The following is a 20802-nucleotide window of genomic DNA, read 5'->3' on the forward strand; positions in this document are numbered from 1 at the left end:
TAAAACCAACTTATGACTGTGTCTCACAAATGAAATTTTTAAAGCAATCTGAAAATATCACCTATCAATTTCTGTTGATCATTTTTAGAATTTATGTGTATCACTTCCTTTTGAGGTACGTACTCGTATTTCCGCTACTGCAGGTATTGTGGGCATTTTGGCAGGTGAGACTTTGCATGTCAGATTCTAAAAATCAGATGTAGGGCAGATGGCAGTGTTGCACTCTCACAAAAATTACTCTAGCACATCACAAAAAGTGATGGTACAGCTGAAGGAGAATTATCAGAGAACAATTTCCACCACACCCATATGTCTTTTATTTGTGGATCCTGGCTTCAATCAGGCAATATCAAGAAAAAAGACTAAAAGCGAGTCAAACTTTCAATTACGCAACAACAGTTAATATTTCATTTCTTTCCTTTCTCCAACTAAAGAGATTTTTAAATTAGTCTGTAGGGTACATTTCAATAGTGTCTCAACTCTGAAAAGAAACATACGAACTTTTTACAGGAACCATGTAAAACTATCTCAGTAAGTTACATTTAGCCTGCAAGTTACAATGTGATTCCTTCAAATTCTGAAAGCTTTTAAAATAAAGACCTAGAGCTTGCTTCTTAGGGAATGTGTTGCCCATCTGAATATCTGAGAAATAACAGGGTCAATCGAGGTTAAACATACATGAAAGGGGCGGGGGAGGAGGGAAACATTTCTAAACAAAATGATCACTTCTGTTACCCAGAATAAAACTGCTTTAATTAATGTTAATTTACCACATTTTTCCATTTTTTGCCCTCCAACATTACACAGAGCTGGAAGATCATCTTTTGGTAGAATGGCTTCACTGCCCAATTGGAATTCCAATTTACCCTTTGTCAGATTCAAGATGCAAGTATAATAGTGAATCATTACATTATTGTAGTAGCACACCAAACTCAATAGGTAGAGGAGGCGTGAGATGTGCAATGTTTGAGAACACAGGTGGGGATCTATTACAGGCAGCACAGCAGGGTGGTCAGCACAGCAGGGTGGTCACCACAGCAGGGTGGTCACCACAGCAGGGCTCTAACTCTGCCCTTGCAGCAGTACAACCTGGTCCACAGAACTGAACTTCCTGCCCTAACTCCCCACCTGTAAAATGGAGAATCTGTATATGTTTCATAGGGTTATACGGAGCTGGTAAGATAATACATATAAAGCATTTAGCAAAATACTACTAATCACTGCCAAAATTATGACAGCTATGACACAATACACATAAAATCAAGGCATCTAAGGCCCTATACTGTATCCCATAGTACGTAGTAATGAAACTTGGATGGTGATTTCTTACTGTGTCTGTGCCCTAATGAGCACCTTATTTACCATTTTCACATCTCCCGTGAGCATCTTATTGGTCATTTTACTGTATCTCCAATACTAAAAAAGAAGAAAGCTCTCTATCCTCAACATTAATGATAAAAATTATAAAGTTGAAAATGTTTGGACTTCGTAAAATATCTCCCAATTCCATCCCAGCACAACACAGGTAACATAATGCAATGGCTAAGAAGTCATTTAACAGTTGTTTTACAAAATTTTAAGTTATATCAATTGGTAAACACTTAATGAGCATCTGTGTTCAGCATTGTGCCTAAGGGGAAGCCAGAGTCCATGGAAATGAACAGGAGAGTAACACACAGGACGTTCGGTTTAACTACAGAGATGACTAGAAAGAAAATATTATGGGAAGGACAGTTTACTGCAAGTCAGAGGTTTTAATTTTTAAGAGCTGTGACAATGGATCTCTCTCTTGACTTATTCAGCTAGTTTTTTCCAACAAAGACTACATGAGAGAGATGTTTTTTCCTTAAGACAAATGGAGGAGGAGCTGGTTGAACTTTGACATCCTCAATGATTCAGAATTCATGTCCTTAAAGCACCATACCCGGTTTTAGTAACAAATGGAATTTTTTTAATACTTTTTACTATACATTTTTAAAGACCTATTGATGTATGTTCAGCCCACACAACTTGAGTTACTTAATGAACTGTTTTCCTTAATTAGCCTTTAAACATATCTAAGGCGTCAAGGAATCTATGTACTGATTTTGGTATTCTGGACTCTAATCCTTATAGCACTACGAGGTACAGGTACCACCATAGCCACTTTACAAACGGAGAGACAAAGCACAGCGCTGCAAAGTTTAGGTGCCGTCTGCAGGGCTGCACCACTGGGAAGTGGAATTAGAATACCAACTCCAGTCTCAGGAAACAACCAAAAACACATTCTACAAGAAAACCATTGAGGTTTTCTTGATGAGCTGAAGCTGTGTTGTACTGCCTTCTCTAGAGACTCCTACTTTTATCATATCACTCATAACTTTACAGACTTCAATTCTAATGCCTCTGAGTCCTCTTCTTTCTAGATCAAGGTGAAATATTTTTAGTCTCTCTTCATATACCTGGCTCCCTATGATTATTTTAATTATTCTCTGATTCCACCGTATCCGTCAGAGAAATGATCAGGTGCAAATGCATCATAATTTTGATAAAAGTCAAAAATGTTCACTGTTATGTTTCCAATATCCAACCAGATGATATTTTATGGCAGCAGCTGTAACAGGTTACCATGACTCCCCAGGTCTTTAACCCAATTATAACAAAAAGAGTTAGAATCCAACAGATTTAAAAGTTTAGATTAAAAAAAATAAAAGGGCATGAGATAGTTACTAAAGGTTCCTACGCAGAGCAAAGTATTTCAAAAATATCTCCCTGCAAGTGCAGGAAACCCAAAACCAGAAATGACAGGAGTCAAGTAGACCAGTTTAGAAAATTATTGTTCAAATAATGAGTTTCATATGATGGTTACTTTTTCAGAAATTATACTAATGGATCCAACACTTTATCAAACCACACCCTTTTACAAAACAAACTTTGGGTGATAATACATGAACTGCCACTGGCCTATCAGCAGTCCTTGACAAGAGGCATGATTACACTGCTCAACTGGCCATCAGAGGCACACCTTCCTATTAGAGCTGGGCAGTCTCAGGAAACAACAAAAAACCATTCTACCAGTATTTGAGCTTTTCTTGATGAGCTTAAGTCCAATTAACAAGTGTAAGACACACCCCAGGTTACCAGATCCAGATTGCTTTAAATTAATCTCCCCAGGGTGAGGCTAATTCAGGAGTTAGCACTGTTAGGCTCCGTGTGAACAATTGGGTGCAGGTGTTCACAGACCAACAGGATGGTTAACCCTTAACCCGCCTATTAACAGATACAGGGGGTGTTTTGAGCTACTGGTTTTTAACGGGTGGATATATATGGGGATGCTAACATGCAAAGCAGTGACACTGCAGATTGAAAAAATAACATGTTCACCTTTACTCTAAGTAGGTAACCTCCATCATTCATTACTGAAAGAGGAAGTCATGCTACATGTGTCCTCCTGCCTCAGAATGCAACCAACCTCTCAAGAGGAAATTAAGACTGAGTGTTACAATCCTGCATAGTAACTAACAATTTGTAGGCAGTCAACAAACAACAGACAACACTCCTTGCAGCCCTGAACTAAGCGCATGTGGCACAAATCTGTTCAACCTGCCCTTTCATTTTGCATAAACAAGTAAAAAGCAAATCACATTGTATTGTCTCATAAAAAGACTTTAATTCAGAAAGTAATTATCACTATATTGGTTTGTAATTCGTCATAAAATCAATTTGTTTGAAAGTTTGTTTTAAATTGATTTTATCAGTTTTTCTACCACAAAATATTTATTGAATGTATTAAAAAAAAGCACATCAAACATTTACAACACATTCAAAAAATATTAAGTGATCACAAATCAGAATACAGCAAGCTGCCTTTCTGAAATAACTTTTCCACCTTTTGCAAGGAAAACAACAAGAAAAGCTTTGCAGTAACCAAAAGTTAGTTTGAACAAATGCGTCATCCCAAAACCAAACAAACCATATCCCCGGAAATATACCATAGGGAGTGAAATTCAAAGTTTAAGATGCTCCACTGAGACTAGTCTAGTCTCCTATTCCTCAAGGAGCTCAATCCCAGATACAGGATATTCCTGTCTAATATAATTGGCTACAAGACATCAAAACATAATTCACAGAAAGATTACGCATACTACCTGCTTAGAAAGAAAACAGAAGGGGCTGTTAACAAAAGAATATGCATGCAAAAAGGAACAATTGTGAATAGTAGCACTACATGAAACAAGTGAGAGGAGTAAACCATTTGTTCTACAATAACTCTCTTCGTATTATTCAAATAAATTTAATATTTAATGACGGAGAAATACATAATAAGATAATCACCTTTGTATGTTTACAGTAAGTTTTCCATTTTTATCATTTAAGATTTCAAGATAATTGTCTCAGATCAAGTGACAAAATAGTTCTAATGAAACACCACTTCATTTAATTCTTTTTACTTGAAGAGGTGAAATACATTTACTGAAGCTACTCCTCCATATATTTTGAGCAACCATCACAAATACGTTCATGTTTACATGTCATATACAAGTAGTGATCACATTCTTTTGCGCATGTATGTATATACACATGCACATAGCTATTTTTTTTAACCTTTTAATCTATGTAAGAGTATTTGCAATTCACAAATACTGTATTGTGTGGAGACACACAAGTACACACACACAAATATATTTTCCCAGGGGTTAATGTGTGAACCTACTGGAAGTTGAAAGAATGGAAATCCTTCATAGTATTATTCCAAAGACTAAATAGCTGACAACAAATGGCTGCAAGACCTAAATACACTCCCTGTAAAATGATTCAATCAGCCCACAAACATGGCCTCCAAGGACTAGAATATAACGTTTGTTTTCTTCTATAAATGGGATGATTTATTAAAAAAAAAAAAAAAAAAGTCAGTAAATTTGTTGGTAAGAAAATTCCACTGATATCAATAGCCACAGGCACTTTCCTGAGCTTACTGGGTCATCCCAGCTAATGACATGGACAGTATGTCCACAGGATCGCAAGATCACGTCAAGCTGAAAACCTTGAATCACTTAGATGCAAGGCACTGATGACATATGGGGCAGATAATTTTTTGGGGTGGGGGCTGTCCTGTGTATTATAGAATATTTAGCAACGTCCCTGGCTTCTACCCACTAGGCGCCTATAGCAGCCCCTTCCAAGGTGTGACAACCAGAAATGTCCACAGACGTTGCCAAATGTCCCCTGGGGGACAAATTTTGGTCTAGGAGTCTAACAACTTGTTACAGTGTCTTAGTTTCCAAAAGACAGTAAGTTCTGTAACACCAAGAGAGTTCTTAGAAACTTCAGGCATTCCAAATGGCTACTTCATATGAAACTTTCCTGGATCCCACAAAGTAACTGAAACCTTGCTACCACAGATAGCTAATTCTTCCACATGTGCATGATTAAACACTCTTGTGATGATGAGTCTGGGACAGACTGGGAAAGGAGCCAACGGTGACTGGGTTTTACAGTTTCGATGAATTACACCTTCTTTTAACCCTTCAGTGGGACTACTCATCGCTGCCAGAGTAACCCTGGCTTTACAAACTACTGTCCTCAATACCTTCAACACGAGACGCCCGCCTCTGGGCTCTCACCATTCAGACACTGTGCCTGTCACTACTCTGGGCTCAATTCTCACCCAAGGGCTCAGGCATCTTCTACTACCAGGCCAGTCAGTCTTTGACACTTCCCTCGGGTCCCTGCTCTCATTCAGGCGTCCTCAGCCCAGGTCAGCACTTGACCCTTGACCCCGGTCTGACCCCAACGTCCCCTCCCCGCCCCCAGGGCGGTACCTGAAGTAGTAGACATCGCTCTTGCCGGCACTGAGCCCAGATTTTCGGATCACTTCCTCCTTCTTCCATCCGGGGGGGAGGGCCGGGCAGTCCATCCTCTTCCCGCTCTCCGTGGCCCGGGGTCCCCTGGGCCCCGGCCCCGCGCTCCCCGACGGGAAAGGGACCGGCTCCCGCCGGGGGGCGCCGCCGCCACCGCTGCCGCCGCCGCAGCCGCCGCCGCCGCCGTCGCCGCCAAGGCCGCTGCCGCCACTCGGGGGACGGCCGCGGCCCCGCCCCCGGCCCCGGCCCCGTCCCCGGCCACGGCCACGGCCCCGGCCACGGCCACAGACGCCGCCGCCCCGGCCCGCCTGCTTCCACCGCCCCCGGCCACGGCCGCCGCCCCGAGCGCCTTCCCTGCGCACGCCGCTCACCGGGGACGGGGCGAGCGCGCTGCCCTGGCCCCCCTGCTCTATGGCGGAGTCGCCGCCAGCGCCGCTGCCGCCCGCCGCGCTCTCCCCCTCCTCCTGCTCCGGGCAGCAGCGGCCTCCCCCCGGGTGCGCGCGCATCCAGCCCCCTCCCCAGCCGGCTCTGCGCTTCTTCCGTAACCGAGCCCTTGGAATCCCGGAGACCCGCCCCGCCCGCAGCGCGGCGCGCGGGGGACGCGCGCAAGCATCATAGAGCGGACGCGCACAGAGCGGCCCTCCCGCTCGGGGCGTGGCCCCGGCCACCGCCTCTTAGGTCCTCCAAGCGCTCTGGGCGGCCATCTTGTCTCCGCCTCCTCGAGGACACGCCCCCGGCCCCACCCGCTCCTCCCCGGGCCGCGCCCTTCCGGCCCCGGTCCCCACGCGGCGCGCGGAGCCCGGAAGGCGGGTCGGATGTGGAGTGGCTTGTGCACGGTTGTCAGAGGTACTGCAGTTACTGTGCTTCGAGTAGTGCTAACCTCCCACTATGTAATTTTGACCCTCGTTTGCTTCCCAGTTAGTGAACAACAAACAAAATATATATCATATTTTATACTAACTCGACTATTCATTTAACTTGATAACAGATACCCCCTTTCCTGCCTCTCTGCACCAAAACTGACCAGGGCGCTGACTGAAAGAGTGAGTCAAAGCGTCCCATTAGGTTAGTATCACTGTCCTCCAGAGTCTGGCTTCTGGACCTTAGGACGCTGGACTGATCGTCCTCCCAGAGCTTTGTAAGGTTGTAGGCAGGGAAATGATAGCTTAGAACGCTCCCTCCAGTTCTGTGGAGTTCACCTCTGAATTCTCCTTAAAATGACCAGAATCCCTGAATCCATCTCGAATTTACCAAATTTGTTAGGATCTTTTTTTTAATTTGGACTTCCTTCACGAATGGCCTTTGACAGATATCAATGGCCTTTGGCTTGGTAAATACTCCCTTATGTTGAAAGACCAACTTCACCCACTGTCACGCGTTTAGGAATCTGGAATTCATTTGGATCTGCCGGCTCATCATTCAGGAGTGATTTTAAAGAACAATGCCAAATTGATTTAAAAACTGATTTAAATTTTAGGGGACATTTTCTGTCTGTTGTTTAGCACTTAGAGAAACGTGCTATCGAAATCCAAGGTGATATATTATGAAATGTTTGGAAGACTGAAAATGTACATTTTATCAGGTTGGTGATAACCTATCTTCACTTTTTGTACATATAGGACCTAAAAGTTGAGGGCCAAGTTTAATGTATAGAAAAAGTTGATTTATATTAATCAAAAATTAAAAACTGCAAATTTATTTGATTTGCCTTTGCAATATATGCAAACACCAACTCATACACAAAAACTTGTCTGTCTCTGAGCCTGGCCTTAGACTTCTTTTTAATGTCCTTAATTTGAGATACACTGAATTACAGAATAGCTTCCTTCAGGAAATCGATCTAGAAATGTGTCCAGCAAAGAGTTGGAAAATCACGTTCTCCAGAGAGCGGTCAATTGTGGAAACATGCATTTAGAAGTCAGCTTATGAAAGTGACAATTGATGGGGGAAGAAACAGAAGAAGAGAAAAGGAAGGAATTGATAACTGAATCTTAAGGAGCATCTACTTTTAAGTCTCAGGTGAAGGAATAAAAGTCAGAAATAATGAGCTCAAAATCTGGGTAAGGGCTTTGAGTAAGGGCTTTGATTTTCACACCTGATTTAAATTAAAGGGTAAAAGAGCAAAATTCTCAGTAGAAATGGTCGTTGAGACAATAGATGGGAAAAGATATACTTTTGGAAATTTTTGCCCTTCCATACTATGTCTAACAATGCTATAGGTCAAATGATATTGTGGATAGAAAAGTGTGTTTCAAGGAGTAAATCACTATGAACTTAAGGTAATTACTTTGGCCTCTACTACATATCATTTGCTAAATCCCAGTAGATATTATATAGTTCAGTGTTCCCTCTGTTAACAAAAATCTTATTTAGCTATTTCAAAAGGTTTTTTTGGTCACACTTGCATTTTTCTGTTGTGATACCGTAAAGCAAATTACCAAAACAAAACAAACAAAAAACCCCCCACTTACTTACTCTCCCACTAAAAGAAAACTATCTAATTAAGGAAACATTAAATTCTCACAGGGACTAGATTGAGACCCTACACGCATTGAGAATAGATGCTTAATACCTAAGAGATAGATCCCATTGTTTCCTGAAAAATGCTGGACCAATAATACACCTTTTATAATTCTGGGAAATGCATTTTATATCACTCCTCGAAGAAGAAGAATAGGAACACTTTTTCTCAAGCAGTAAAGTTGTGACCAAATTTTTCAATGTCATCTCTCTTACAATAGAAAACGTTTTGCTGGCCTCACCTTATGGAAAAAGTGAGACAACAAGAGAGAATTACGTATGAAATCTGGTCCACTAAACAAACAATGGAAATTTAACCACCTCTGATCTCTGCCTCCCAGGTGTAAAAGCAGGTGCTGAAACACCAAGTGTCACCTGTGGAAAACTATCAATTTTAAAAAATATTTTTCTTTTTTATTGTTGACCAAGTAAAGCTGAGGGTAAGCCATTAAAAAAAGTCCTTTTCAAGAAAAATTGGTGTTAGTTTGGATTCTTATTAAGAAAAATAGAACAAATTCAGGAACTGTTGAGAGGTAATGGCTGGTCTTGAGATCTGTATATTTTATTGACAAATATGTAACCTGCATTTGAATTTTTGAGTGTGATAAGATAATAAAAGAAGGATTTAAATACTGGAAAACCTTACTTTTTTCCAAACAGTGTGGTCAGAGTATACCAAGACATTAAATAAGAGTGAGGGCATAGCCAAAAGACATTTTCCAGCTCTGATTAACAGGTTTTATGAGTCACTGAGTTGGCCCAACTACTGTTCACCTAATTCCCAACTAAAACAAAATGCTGCTGAGCGTGTGGCATGTCAGGAGGCTGAATGACACTTTCAAGTACATATTGTATAAATAAAGATTTTTTTTATTATTATTACCTTCCACTTGGAATGACTACAGAGAATCTTATACTGCATAGTTCAAACTAAAAGAAGAGTTAATTACTTGAAAGACGAGAAAACAAGGAATGGTAAATTTGAACCAAGGGAAATTATTTCAGAAGATAGTACCTAATATTTTAAAATTTTTCTGCTAGTTGTTACATTAGCCGTGGATAAGTAGCTAGTACTGTTAAGTGTTTAGGATTAAGGAATGGGGACATGCTTATTCAATTTAAGTTCCTAAAATACTACCAGTAGAAATAATACTACCAGTGGAAAGAAAATGACCTTTAGGTTTCAAAGTTCTAAGATACCATTTAACAGGCTAAACAGTGGTTTTTAACCGTAATTGTGTCTACAAAACACCAGACTCCTAGGACACGATCCAGTCCATGAAAAATAAGGGCTGACTGTGGCTGCTGTTCACAAAAAGGGGGTGAACACTAACTGAGTGGGTTGGAAAAGTGCATCTTGCCGGGAGACCTTGTGCTGTTGTGGCTTTCCCAAAGTCTCAGCTTACAGCTTTGTCTGCTTTGCTGCTTTCATCCTGCCCTATTGTTTCTGGTTTCTTCACCCTTGAACTTGGCTGCTACCTCGAAGTGGGAAAAGCTCCTATGTTTCCACTTCCATCCACACCCCAGCACCTTTCTTTGGCTAATTCCTACTTATCCCTTAGATATCACTTTTTCCAAGGAGTCTTACCTGACCTTTTCCAACCCCTCCACTCCTGCACCCCCTGGATTGTGTGCTCTGCACCACACTACCATTAGGTATTTTCCCCAACCATTTACTGTACTTTATCGTAATTAGTTATTTCATCGTCTTCCTGTACCAGCCTAGAAGGCTATTCTTCGCGTTCACCATTGCATCCCTAGCGCCTACTGCTGGGCTTACCTGGAACATGGGAGGGATTTATTAGGTACTGATGAACAAGTTAATTCAATTTGTAGAAATTGTGTACTCTCAAAATGACGAGCAATGTATTTTTTTCTCATTGAAAGTGTATAATAACATGGATTATCTAAAATCATAATATTAACAGCTGTTACAGTCTTAGAAAAAGTAGACCGGTTTTCATGTCCCAAGAGATATTTGACTTAATTAAAAATGAGGCTTAAATTCTTTTTTTAAAAGCATGCTTGATTATAAGATAGTTATAACGTTTTCTTTAGAGTAGTCTCTTCTGCATAAATTGAAAGTAACTTGATGCTAACAAGTATTGCAGGTTAGGGGTAAATTAGAAATTAGCCAAGCCAAAAAGAAAACAATCTGAGAAAAACTGTAACAGATTCCAAAATAAAAAGACATTGAATTATATGTGGGTGTATATAATTTCAGAGAATATTAGGAAGAGTCAAGTTATTTGAAGTCAAAGAGCATAAACGTAAAGTAGATAAATACACAAATTCAGGAATGCTTATTTAGAAGCAGAGCCTCGTTTTGTGATTAGATCTTTGATGACATATATTCCACAAAATTTTTGAGGAACAAAATTTTTGAAGAAAATTTTTGAAGAGTTAAAGTATCTGACGACTGGCAATTTGTACCATATTCATTTTGAGATCAGTGATTTGGCTTCTGTGGGGGAGAAAAGCATCCAAATAGTAAATTGATTTAATTTAATGACTATTTGATCATTTTACCTTATAAGTTAATTTAACTTTTGAAATTATACAAGAACCATAAGCATAGTGGTGAAGTTAAAACAAGTTAAGTGTTTTTACACATTTAAGTAACATCAGAACAATAATTTAACTCAAAACTGGGCTGGTGGAGGCCCTCGATGATTTTTTTCTCTGTAAAAGGAGTATGTATTTTCTCAAGTTGGAGAAAAAGTGCTCTAATTTGCACTCTTATGATCATATCCTTTCTTCCTATGTGATGAGATTTCTGAGAAATTAATATTCATCTCTGGTGACCCTCTACTTCTTGAAATTTCTTTCCTTTCTTGGCTTATGAGATACCATACTCTTCTGATTCTCCTTCTGTGTATCACTTTCCAGTAGCCTTCGGGTATATTCATTCTTGGATGGTTCCTAAAGGATGGTGTTTTTTGAGGTTCTATCTTTAGGTGGCTTGTCTTCTCTATGTGTTCTCCTTGGCAACGTCACCTACTCGTCAGATTTAGCCACAGGAGCTAACCCCTCCTTGCCCTCCGATGCCAGCATGGCTTAGGCAGCATTGGCACGACCATCCTGTGATAAATAATCCTATAGCACATCTCCAAGTTTTGAGGTCTTGAGCAGCCCAAAGCCTGGCACCCATCTATCACTCTTGAGTAGTGAGTCTAATTAAGAAATAACTCCTTCGTCAATGAGAAAGTCTGGGCCAGAGGACATACCTAGTGTGAGAGCTGAATGGGCTTGTCACTGAACCCCAAAAGTTAATAGACTAACCTGCCTGGTTAAGACTATATAGTCATATAGGGTCTCTCCCCCAACCCCCCCAGGGGCCTGGTTTTTACTCTTAGTCTTTATAACATTGTTAAGAATAATCAACAAATGGGCTGGGCGAGCAGCAAAATGCCAAAGAGGAAGAGAAGCAAGGAAGGAACTGAGCTACAAAGATCCTGTTCTTGCCCCAATTCACCACTCACTCTATCTCTGGGGAATTGAGACAAGAGAACAGGAGGGTTCCAGAAGAAAAACAAAACAGAAATATTTCTCTGCTTAAAAACACGAGTAGAAAAGACACATTCCCTTCTAAGAGTAGTGTATCATTAATGAGTGTTGAAAATTGTCCCTTTAAGCATTATCTTTCAAAATCGTGTTACTTTTTGTTTTTGAGAAGTTTGGAAAATATTCAGATGAGTTAACCCTAAACTTAGAATAATGACAAGATCATAGGATCTAAATGGTCTAATAAGATAGAAGGACAACATACTGATAATTTCTGTAAAGTGAAGCAAGTTTTGATATTTCACTGATACTGTAGGGGTGGAGGGAACACAAAGTCAGTAATGTGATTGGAAAGAAATAGAATTTTAATCAGTCTAGTTTTTGCCTAAACTTGCTTTATCATGGAACAGATGAGATAAGGAAATGATTTCTGAACATATTTTGAAATAGGAACCTCTTGCAACCATCATGAGAATGTGAATTTTCTTTGCCAGAGAAATTCCACTTTAGAGTATATGTTATTTAATTATTCAAGATTCATCTGAAGGCAGGGTGAGGGTTGGGGGGGAGGTTGTTGCAGGTGGAATTTTTGTATGTTCCCTGCTGAAATAATTGGATTGTAGGAATAAAAGAGATAATCAGAATATCACATTTTAACATTCCTTGTTCTCATCGGTACTTTGGCGTCGATCTTGCCTTCATAACCAGACGCAGATAAAGCCGTACGTCATTTTCACCCGTCTAGAAGCAGGACGATGACCAGACTACTGACCTCTCTTCCTTGAACTACCATTATATCATGACTGCGTTCTTCAGCACAACAGCCTGCCCTTCACTCACTTCTAAATGTTTCTCACTCATTTTGATCAGACAGCCCCATACTTAGATTCTTATGGTACCTTCTCATCGTATCTCAATCAGATACATTCCTTTGATTACATTTCAAATGTTTCACCAGCTTGGCCAAGGACCTTTACTTGGTTTCCTCCTACAGTATCTTGTTTCTTTCATTCTTTATATAAGGTAGATTTTTTTTTCAGAGAATTTTACTTAACTCTTCAGCACCTATCCCCAAGTCTTTAGGGACATAAATGCCTTGTTTTCAGTGTATTGTACTATTTTTTTAATCTTTCAAGACATTTTTGAAATGTTTCCTGTCCACGTACACAGAGATTCAAAACAGCTTTCTCATGTTTTACTCTTCAATATGGGCAGCCTGGGCTCTCCAGATATTGAGGAAAGCCCGTAACATGGAAAAACAGCAAAATCTAATATGCTCGGAGATTAACATAGTCATAAGATGTTTCAGGATGAAGAAATGATATTAAAAAGGAACAATTAGAATGTAACTATGATAGCAGAATTTTTTTTTTTTTTTTAGGAAAAATCAATAGAGGTATTAGAATATTAAGAAAATCTCCCAGAAAATGACAGGAAAAAACAAAAAACTAGGAAGTCCAACATCTAGTTCCAGAAATAAAAGAACAGAAGAAGCAAAGAGGAGTAGTTATCAATAATAATAATAATAACGATTTAAGAAATTTTCTAGGGCGTGAGTCTCCAGATTGATAGGCCCACTGAGACCTTTACATAATGGAGAAAAACACAAACTCATCCCTAGATACAGCATCATGAGGTTTCAGAACATCGTAGGTAAAGGAGCAGTCCTAAAAGCTTCCAGAGAGAAGAAATTCCTCATGGCAAAAGCATTGGCAATCAGAACACCATTGAACTCAAAAAATTCACATATGAAGGACTGGCCGTAAGAATACTGCTGAACTTCTCAACAACACCTAAAGCTACAAGGCAAAAAAATATTACCTTAAATGTTTTAAAACTTATTTTCAAACTAGAATTATGTAACAATCAACAATCACTTTCAGAACTGCAAGTTGGGTCTCAAAAATTGAATTTTCCAAGGAGTCTTTCTCAAGAGGCTGCTGAAGGATGAGCTCTACCAAAACATGGGAGTAAAAGAAGATTGAGGAAGATGGGGGATCCAGGAAAGGGGGCTTTCAGTAACACAGAAGAGAGACAAAGGAATGCCCAGGATGGGGGGAAAGGAGCTCCTAAGAGCAGTGCAGTAGGCCCAGAGAGCAATACCCCACATTGGGGGAAGGGGACCTTTATAGGAGGCACATCTAGGGAAAAATAAAAAAAAAGATCAGTTATCCATGTAGTTGTTTATGCACAAAATTATATTAGAAAGCTCTTGGAAACTGTGTGTGTGTGTGTGTGTGTGTGTGTGTGGCAGCGGGGCGTGGGGGGTAGTGGCATCAGTGATAATTACATAGAACACCAAGAAAATTTTTTAAAGGAGGTAACTTCAGGAAAAAGGAAACAAAATAGAATCATGGTCATAATATTGTGATATTATATAATATCTACTAATATTTGAGTGCTTTAACCAAAAATTGGGACTGTGAATCTACTGAAGGAAGTAGCTAATAAAGCAGAAATTTGTTGTTTCTGGGGAGTGGGACTGAGGAATAGAGAGCGGTAGGGCTGGGTACCGCATTTTATATATATATATATATACTTAGTATTATTTAACTTTTTGAACAATGTGCAAGGATGATTTTGGTAAAAATATAATAATTTTTAAAAATTGTAATGTGACTTCCTTTTAATACCTTCACTAACCACGTCATGATATTAAGAAAAAAATACCATCTTTTCCTGAGTGCTTATTACCTGCTTATTACCTCCTGAGTGCTTATTACCTGCTGGATACTTCATGTGCTTTATATCTAATCATTGCAACACCATGCAAAGTAAATATTATCTCCAGTTTATATAATAGATGAGGAAACTAAGGCATTGAGAGGTTCAGTTACCCACCAGAGTTTACCTAACTGGTAAATAATAAAGCTGGAGTGTCGCCATCTGGTTTTAAAAACTGGACTCTTTCAATTACACATTGTGGTAAAATACAGCTTTACCTTTGTTTATATGTAATTTTAATTTTGCGCGTGCTAATTAATTATTCCCTGTGTGGGCTTTATGTATGTGTGGGTCAGTATTGTCCGTTATGCTGTCACTCCTTAAATTAACATTTTCAGCCTGTAGCTTACTTATCTTCTTTGGGTTTCTAGTGCATAATTTTGAATGACTCATCATATTGTTTCCTCTTTAGCTGATGTGAGTTTCAGAGATTGCTCTCAGCTCTAACTCTGAACTTTAAGGAATTGTTAGCACTGAGTGATAGTCCTGAACTGTTCATAGTATTCATTTGCAAGTCTGATTGCTTGGTCTATGAAGAAGAAATGTGCTCATTGAACCAGGTAAGGTGTGTCTAGAAAATCCGAGTTTCTATAGGCTCACTGACCAAAGAGCCAAATATGATAGCAGCAGCCTTAGGAAACAGAAAGAGTAAAGTTTGCTCTTGATGAGAGTTAAGCCCTCATTTCTTTTCCTTACTCATCTCCCTCTATTAACTAGTGAGTAATCTTCCAATAGAAGGGTTTCGTGACAGTAGAAATGTATGAAAATATTAAAGTAATGTCAAAAATTTAATGGGAAATATATTTCTTTAAAAGACATGAAACACAAGTGTTTACAAATTTTTCTGAACACGTAACTTGTCTATAGTAATTATACATGAGGAAGAGACTCTTTGGAATCTAGTTAACAATAAAAAGAGGCTAGGATTATAAATTGATTATTTTAGCCTCTAAGGTCAGAAAGAAACTTTTTTCCAAATGTATACTTTTTGTAGCTTACACTTAAATAACATTTGTCCTTCTATGGTGGATATGCTATTAGCCACTACAATTTACAGAACACTATATATAATTAACTGATCCTGAATAATAAATAAATAGCACTTGAAGCTGCATAAGGAAAAAAGCTCCAAACTAAATTACATTTTAGAGAGAAATGGAGAATTAATGAACACTTGAAAATATGAAGAGAGAAATTTGTACCTATTCTATAATAGAAAACATCTCTTGCCAACTTTTCAAAGTCTCTGATTACACAAGAAGGATCTATCACAAAGGGGAAAAAGCAATTAGTGAAACCACAAAAAAGAAAAATAATAAATTTTACAGTTTTAAAATAAATAGAAAAGTTGTGTGGTAGCCATATACATGAGAGAAAGTTTTATTTAACATTGTGTTATTTTTGGAAAAAAACAAAATAGACTTAAAAACTGTGCTCCATGGGAAGTCTTGAGCAGTTCTCCAAATACGTAATTTCTTAAAAATCCGTGTATGTAGTTTTTGTGTACCTTTCATTTACAAACAATCTCAAACTTCCAGAAAAATTTTAAGACCATATTTCCCCTCACTATTTGAAAGTACATTGCTAACCTGATGTCCTATAACCCCACATTCTTTCATGTGTAGTTCTTAAAACCAAGGACATTCTCCACAACAACCACAATACAACCATCAAAATCAAGAAGTTAACATTGTTATGTAACCAAAATCTTCAGACCCCATTCAAGTTCTGCCAGTTCTCCCAACTATGTCCTTTATAGCAAAGGGATCTAGTCCAGAATCCCAGTGAATTTCGCTGTCATATCTTTTTAGTCTCTTTCAATTGTGGAAGAATTCTTTCGTGTTGTGTTGACTTTCATGACCTTGAAGCTTTTGGAGATTACAAGTCAGTTATTTTGTAGAAGTCCTTCAATTTGGGTTTGTCTGATGTGTCCTCATAATTAAATTCAGGTAATATGCATCTCTGGCAGGAACATCGCAGAAGCGATGCTGTGTTCTCGTAACCTCGTATCAGCTGACACAAGATTTCAATTTGTCCCATTACTGGTGATGTTCACCTTGGTCACTTGAGTAAGGTGGGGTCTGGCAAGCTCCTCCACTGTCAAGTTATGTTTTTCGCCTTCGTCGTTTATACATATTTAAGTATATAGGCTCAAACATTTTTAAATGATAGTAAAACACAGTCGCCTATATTATAAATCAAATTTTAATTCCTTGGAGGCCATTTTAAGTTGGTGGCTTCCGTCATATTTCCATGGAGCTTAGGACATTACTTACTACCGTCCTCAGGTTCTTACTATATAATTTTGAATGACTCTTCATATTGTTTTTACTTTTGTTGATCTGAGTTTTCTGATCTGAGGTTACGTTCAGCCATACCTCTGAGCTTAAAGAACTTTTAACATTGAATGATAGCCCTGAAGTGTTCACAGTATTTATTGGCTGGGAATAAAGCATCTGCATTCATTTTCTTGTGCTGGATAACAAATGACCACAAAGTTAGCATTTTGAAACAGATGCATTTAGTATCACAGAGTTTCCATGGAGCATGGCTCAGCTGGGTCCTCTGCTCTTGGGCAAATTGGAGGTGTTGCCTGGGGCCAGGGTCTCAATCTGAGGCTCAGGTCTTCTTCCAAACGCACGTGGTTGTTAGCAGTATTCATTCCTTGCAGCTGTAGAACTTATGGCAGCTTATTTCTTCACGACAGAAGAAGAGCCTCTGGCTTCTGCTTCTGATCTCTAGACGCTCTTTTAAAGGGTTATGTCAGGCCCACCAAGGATCATCTCCGTCTTGATTAACTCAAAGTCAACTAATCAGGGATGTTAATTACATCTGCAAAACCCCTTCACCTTTGCCATCTGGATTAGATACTTGAAATTCTTGTATTGCTTCCTGGGCTGAGTTTGTTACTCGGTTCTGACTCAGCTTTTTTGTTTTTCATTTTTAATTTAGAGTTTCACATGTCTGAACACATAAAATTATACAAGTAAAAGCACTGTTACGACATGTGTGCACCATTGTGAAATACCAGGTGAGGCTGGGGTATGTATTCTTTAGGTGTGCTTACTCTGGAGTAGAAGTCATGCAATAACAAGTAAACACACTGAGTTGTGATACTTTCATATTAAATCATTTTAACACTTAACTGTAAAATTTTGGTGCTTCTTGCCTGCATTTTTGGTAAGAAATGAAATCAGTTGTTAGACATTATTAGTTATTTCACTTAGAGGCAAATATTTATGGACATCCTCTCAAGCATCTGGGACAGTTTAATTCAAAAAATATACTCAGTTTGTAGTGGACACTGATTAAAAAATATTGAAATGGCTAATCTGTATGAATCTGGAATTTCTGGAAACTCTGCAAACCAAACAAGATACAGAAATGGACGCTGAGATTGATATATCAGCAACCATCATGTACAAAATCTACACGGCAAGTCTGTGTTTACTGTCCTCCAGTTACATTGCACTTATCGATAAGAATTGAAAATGTAACCTTATAAAATAAATTATGATCATTAGTTCCTCCTTTTGTCTGCAGTGGGGCAGTGAGTGGGGTGGTATTGTGAGATTTTGCTTGCTTAAAGAGTCTATTGTTTTAAAAAGGTTTGAAAGCCACAGATGAGTTTGAAAAGATAGTGTTGGGAAGGCTGGATCTACAGCCAGTGAATGAATCTAGAAAATTCAGGAACCAAATCAAGTAATAATTTAGTTCAATTCTTTCTTTAATAGGACTTGTGGAACTGCTACATAATGTGACCATTTGTACATCCGCCCAGTCTGATAACGGGACTACTGACATCGCCTCCTCCAGCTGAGGGTTTCTTGCACTGCATGAAGACCCCGCATTCATTCTCTCCTTCAGGGATACACAATAGCCCATCTTGTGTCACTGAGTAAGCCTTACACCTGAATAAATAAATCTCCTATTACCCAGATGTGACTGTATTCGTTTTACCAGACAAGGTCAGTTCTTTCAACTGTCAGCTATAGTTTTAATTAACTGTAGGCCGTATAAAGTCCATGATACAATTTTCCAAACACAGTAGATTCCTTGATGTATGCTTCCTAATTGACAAAGATTTCCTCTCCTGGGATGAGGCCAGGTAAGAACCTAAATCCTAATGTCCTAAAGTGTTAGGTTTCTCAAGATGTTTGTCCCCCAATTGTGTTACAGCATCATTAAAAGTGTACCAAACCACACACATCGAGAGAGTACAGTTTGCTCAATCTCAACGTATGCACATACCACAATCAAGATAATGAACGTTTCCATCCACCTCAGAAGTTGCCATGGCCTCTTTATCCCCTTCCCCAAAGAGCCACTGACCTGCTTTCTGTCATTGTATATTAACACTTTCTGGAATTTTACATAAATTCCAGAAAATTCTAGTGTGTGCTCTTTTTTGCCTGTCTTTGTTCCCTCAGATACTCATTTTGAGATTTATCCGTGTTCTGAAGAACATCAAACATCCATCCTTTTTATTGCTGAATAGTATTCCACTGTATGACTGTATCACAATTTGTTTCTCCATTTATTATTAACAAACATTTCAGTTGTTTCCAATTTTCAGCTATTACAAATAAACCTGACAGGAAATTTCACATACAAATCTTTATCCAGGCATACATTTTCATTTCTCCACGGTAAATAGCTAGGAATGGAATGATTTATGGGTATCACGTTTAACTTTTTAAGAAACTGCTGCACAGCTTTCCACAGTCATTGCACCATTTTGCTTTCCTGTGAACAATGTAGGAGAGTTCTGGTTGCTCTGCACCCTCGTCTTCACCTGGTATAGTCAGTTTGTAGAAGTGTAGTTTTTCTAATGGGCGTGTGGTAGTTTTAAGTTACGTTTCCCCAATGACTAATGATGTGAAGCATCTCTTTTTTTCTGGGTGTGAAGTGTCTGTTCAAATATTCCTGCCCATTTTCTTCCTGGGTTGTCCAGTGTGTTTTTAATGAATGTGTCTGGGAAAGACTTGGATTTCAAACAACTCATTTGCTCACGTTGAAAGTTTTGGCTCAGAAAATGATAAGGCAACCACTTTGATCCCCAGCTCATTCGAGGGGACTGCTACTTTCCTCTCCGTATAAGAAGAATCTCTTCTGAGCTCATCTGATCACCTACTATGTTAGATGTCCTTTACCTCTATATTCATATCTTTCCTGCCAGGACATGCACTGCCTGCTAAAATGTGCAGCTACAATTTGGTGCCCTCTTTATTTTACGTGTCGTGCCCTGTGGTAGATATTATTATTGGAGACGTGGGCACTAGAATTGGTGCAGGGGCTATTGAAAGCCTCGTTGCAATCAATGTAGAATGACAGTGAGGCTTTTGGTGTTTTGTTTTATGATTATCCTTCTAGGGTGCACATGCCAACTTAAGCAGAAACCTTTCTCTAACTGTATTAAGCAATAAATGAGATGTTGCCAGTAGAAATCTAAGGGGAACATTAGATTTACCCTTGGATTTAGCATTATCTATTTAAAGTGAAAGGTTAATTGAAAAATAATTAAGCTCTTTTTGCTCACTACCATCCTCAGGGTAGATGTTTTGGACTCTAATAGACAACGACTGATATCTCTTTAAGTCTTGACTGGCTTTCTCCAAGTTGAGTTGTGTGCATCATTGAGCTTTGAGATCAATACTGTAGCCTGATTGAAAAAAGAAATACAGATAAAAAGATGGAGTCACATCCCAAACAATAGTGGTTATCTATTTCTCCCCACTGTTGCAGATTGAGGGGTGGTGGTGGTGGTGGTAGACATTTGCTTAATATTTTAATAATGAAGAGGACTTTGGCTCTCCTCTCCCAGAGGCAATGGACTTATGTTCTTTCTCTCTTTTTCTTTCTTCATTCTCTTTCCTCTTCCCCAAGGCAAAAACAGATATTTATTTAGTTAGTGAGGAGAAAAGCCTGACAATCGAAAGGCCACTGGGTTAATGGTGCTGGGGCTGAGCCCTTACTTAAAGTCCTCCTGGATCCCTACCCCCATCTCCCCTGCTCCCCCCCCCTCCCCATCCCCTGCCGGAGCATTGTGGGTTCACTGTGTTTCCTGGTTCCAATTTAGTAAACTGGCAGGTGTTGTTAGGCCTCCCACAGATCCCAACAGGCCTCAGTTCTCTCACAACCAGCTTCTTAACCCTGCTACTGGGTAGAAACGTCAGGTTGGCTGTTCATATCACTGTTTACCTTCAATTGATGG

The 20802-nt window shown here is 39.2% G+C and overlaps 1 protein-coding gene and 1 long non-coding RNA gene across 2 annotated transcripts in view; one reads left to right on the plus strand and one right to left on the minus strand.

The window, feature by feature from the left end:
- Window positions 1-6498, minus strand: part of MBD2 (methyl-CpG binding domain protein 2) — a 58731-nt gene extending 52233 nt beyond the window's left edge. The window contains exon 1 of the mRNA XM_019721880.3: window positions 5802-6498. Within this exon, the coding sequence (XP_019577439.3) occupies window positions 5802-6346 (545 nt within the window). The 5' untranslated portion in view covers window positions 6347-6498. The remainder of the gene's footprint in view (window positions 1-5801) is intronic.
- A 66-nt stretch (window positions 6499-6564) lies between these two features.
- Window positions 6565-18528, plus strand: LOC109441664 (uncharacterized). Its single transcript, XR_012498746.2, has 2 exons — window positions 6565-6686; window positions 18323-18528. It is a non-coding gene; the product is annotated as an uncharacterized LOC109441664 (long non-coding RNA).
- The last annotated feature ends 2274 nt before the right edge of the window (window positions 18529-20802 follow it).

The sequence above is a fragment of the Rhinolophus sinicus genome, chromosome 4, assembly GCF_057876585.1.
Source record: "Rhinolophus sinicus isolate RSI-liver-muscle chromosome 4, RSI-T2T, whole genome shotgun sequence".
NCBI classification, from domain to species: Eukaryota; Metazoa; Chordata; class Mammalia; order Chiroptera; family Rhinolophidae; genus Rhinolophus; species Rhinolophus sinicus.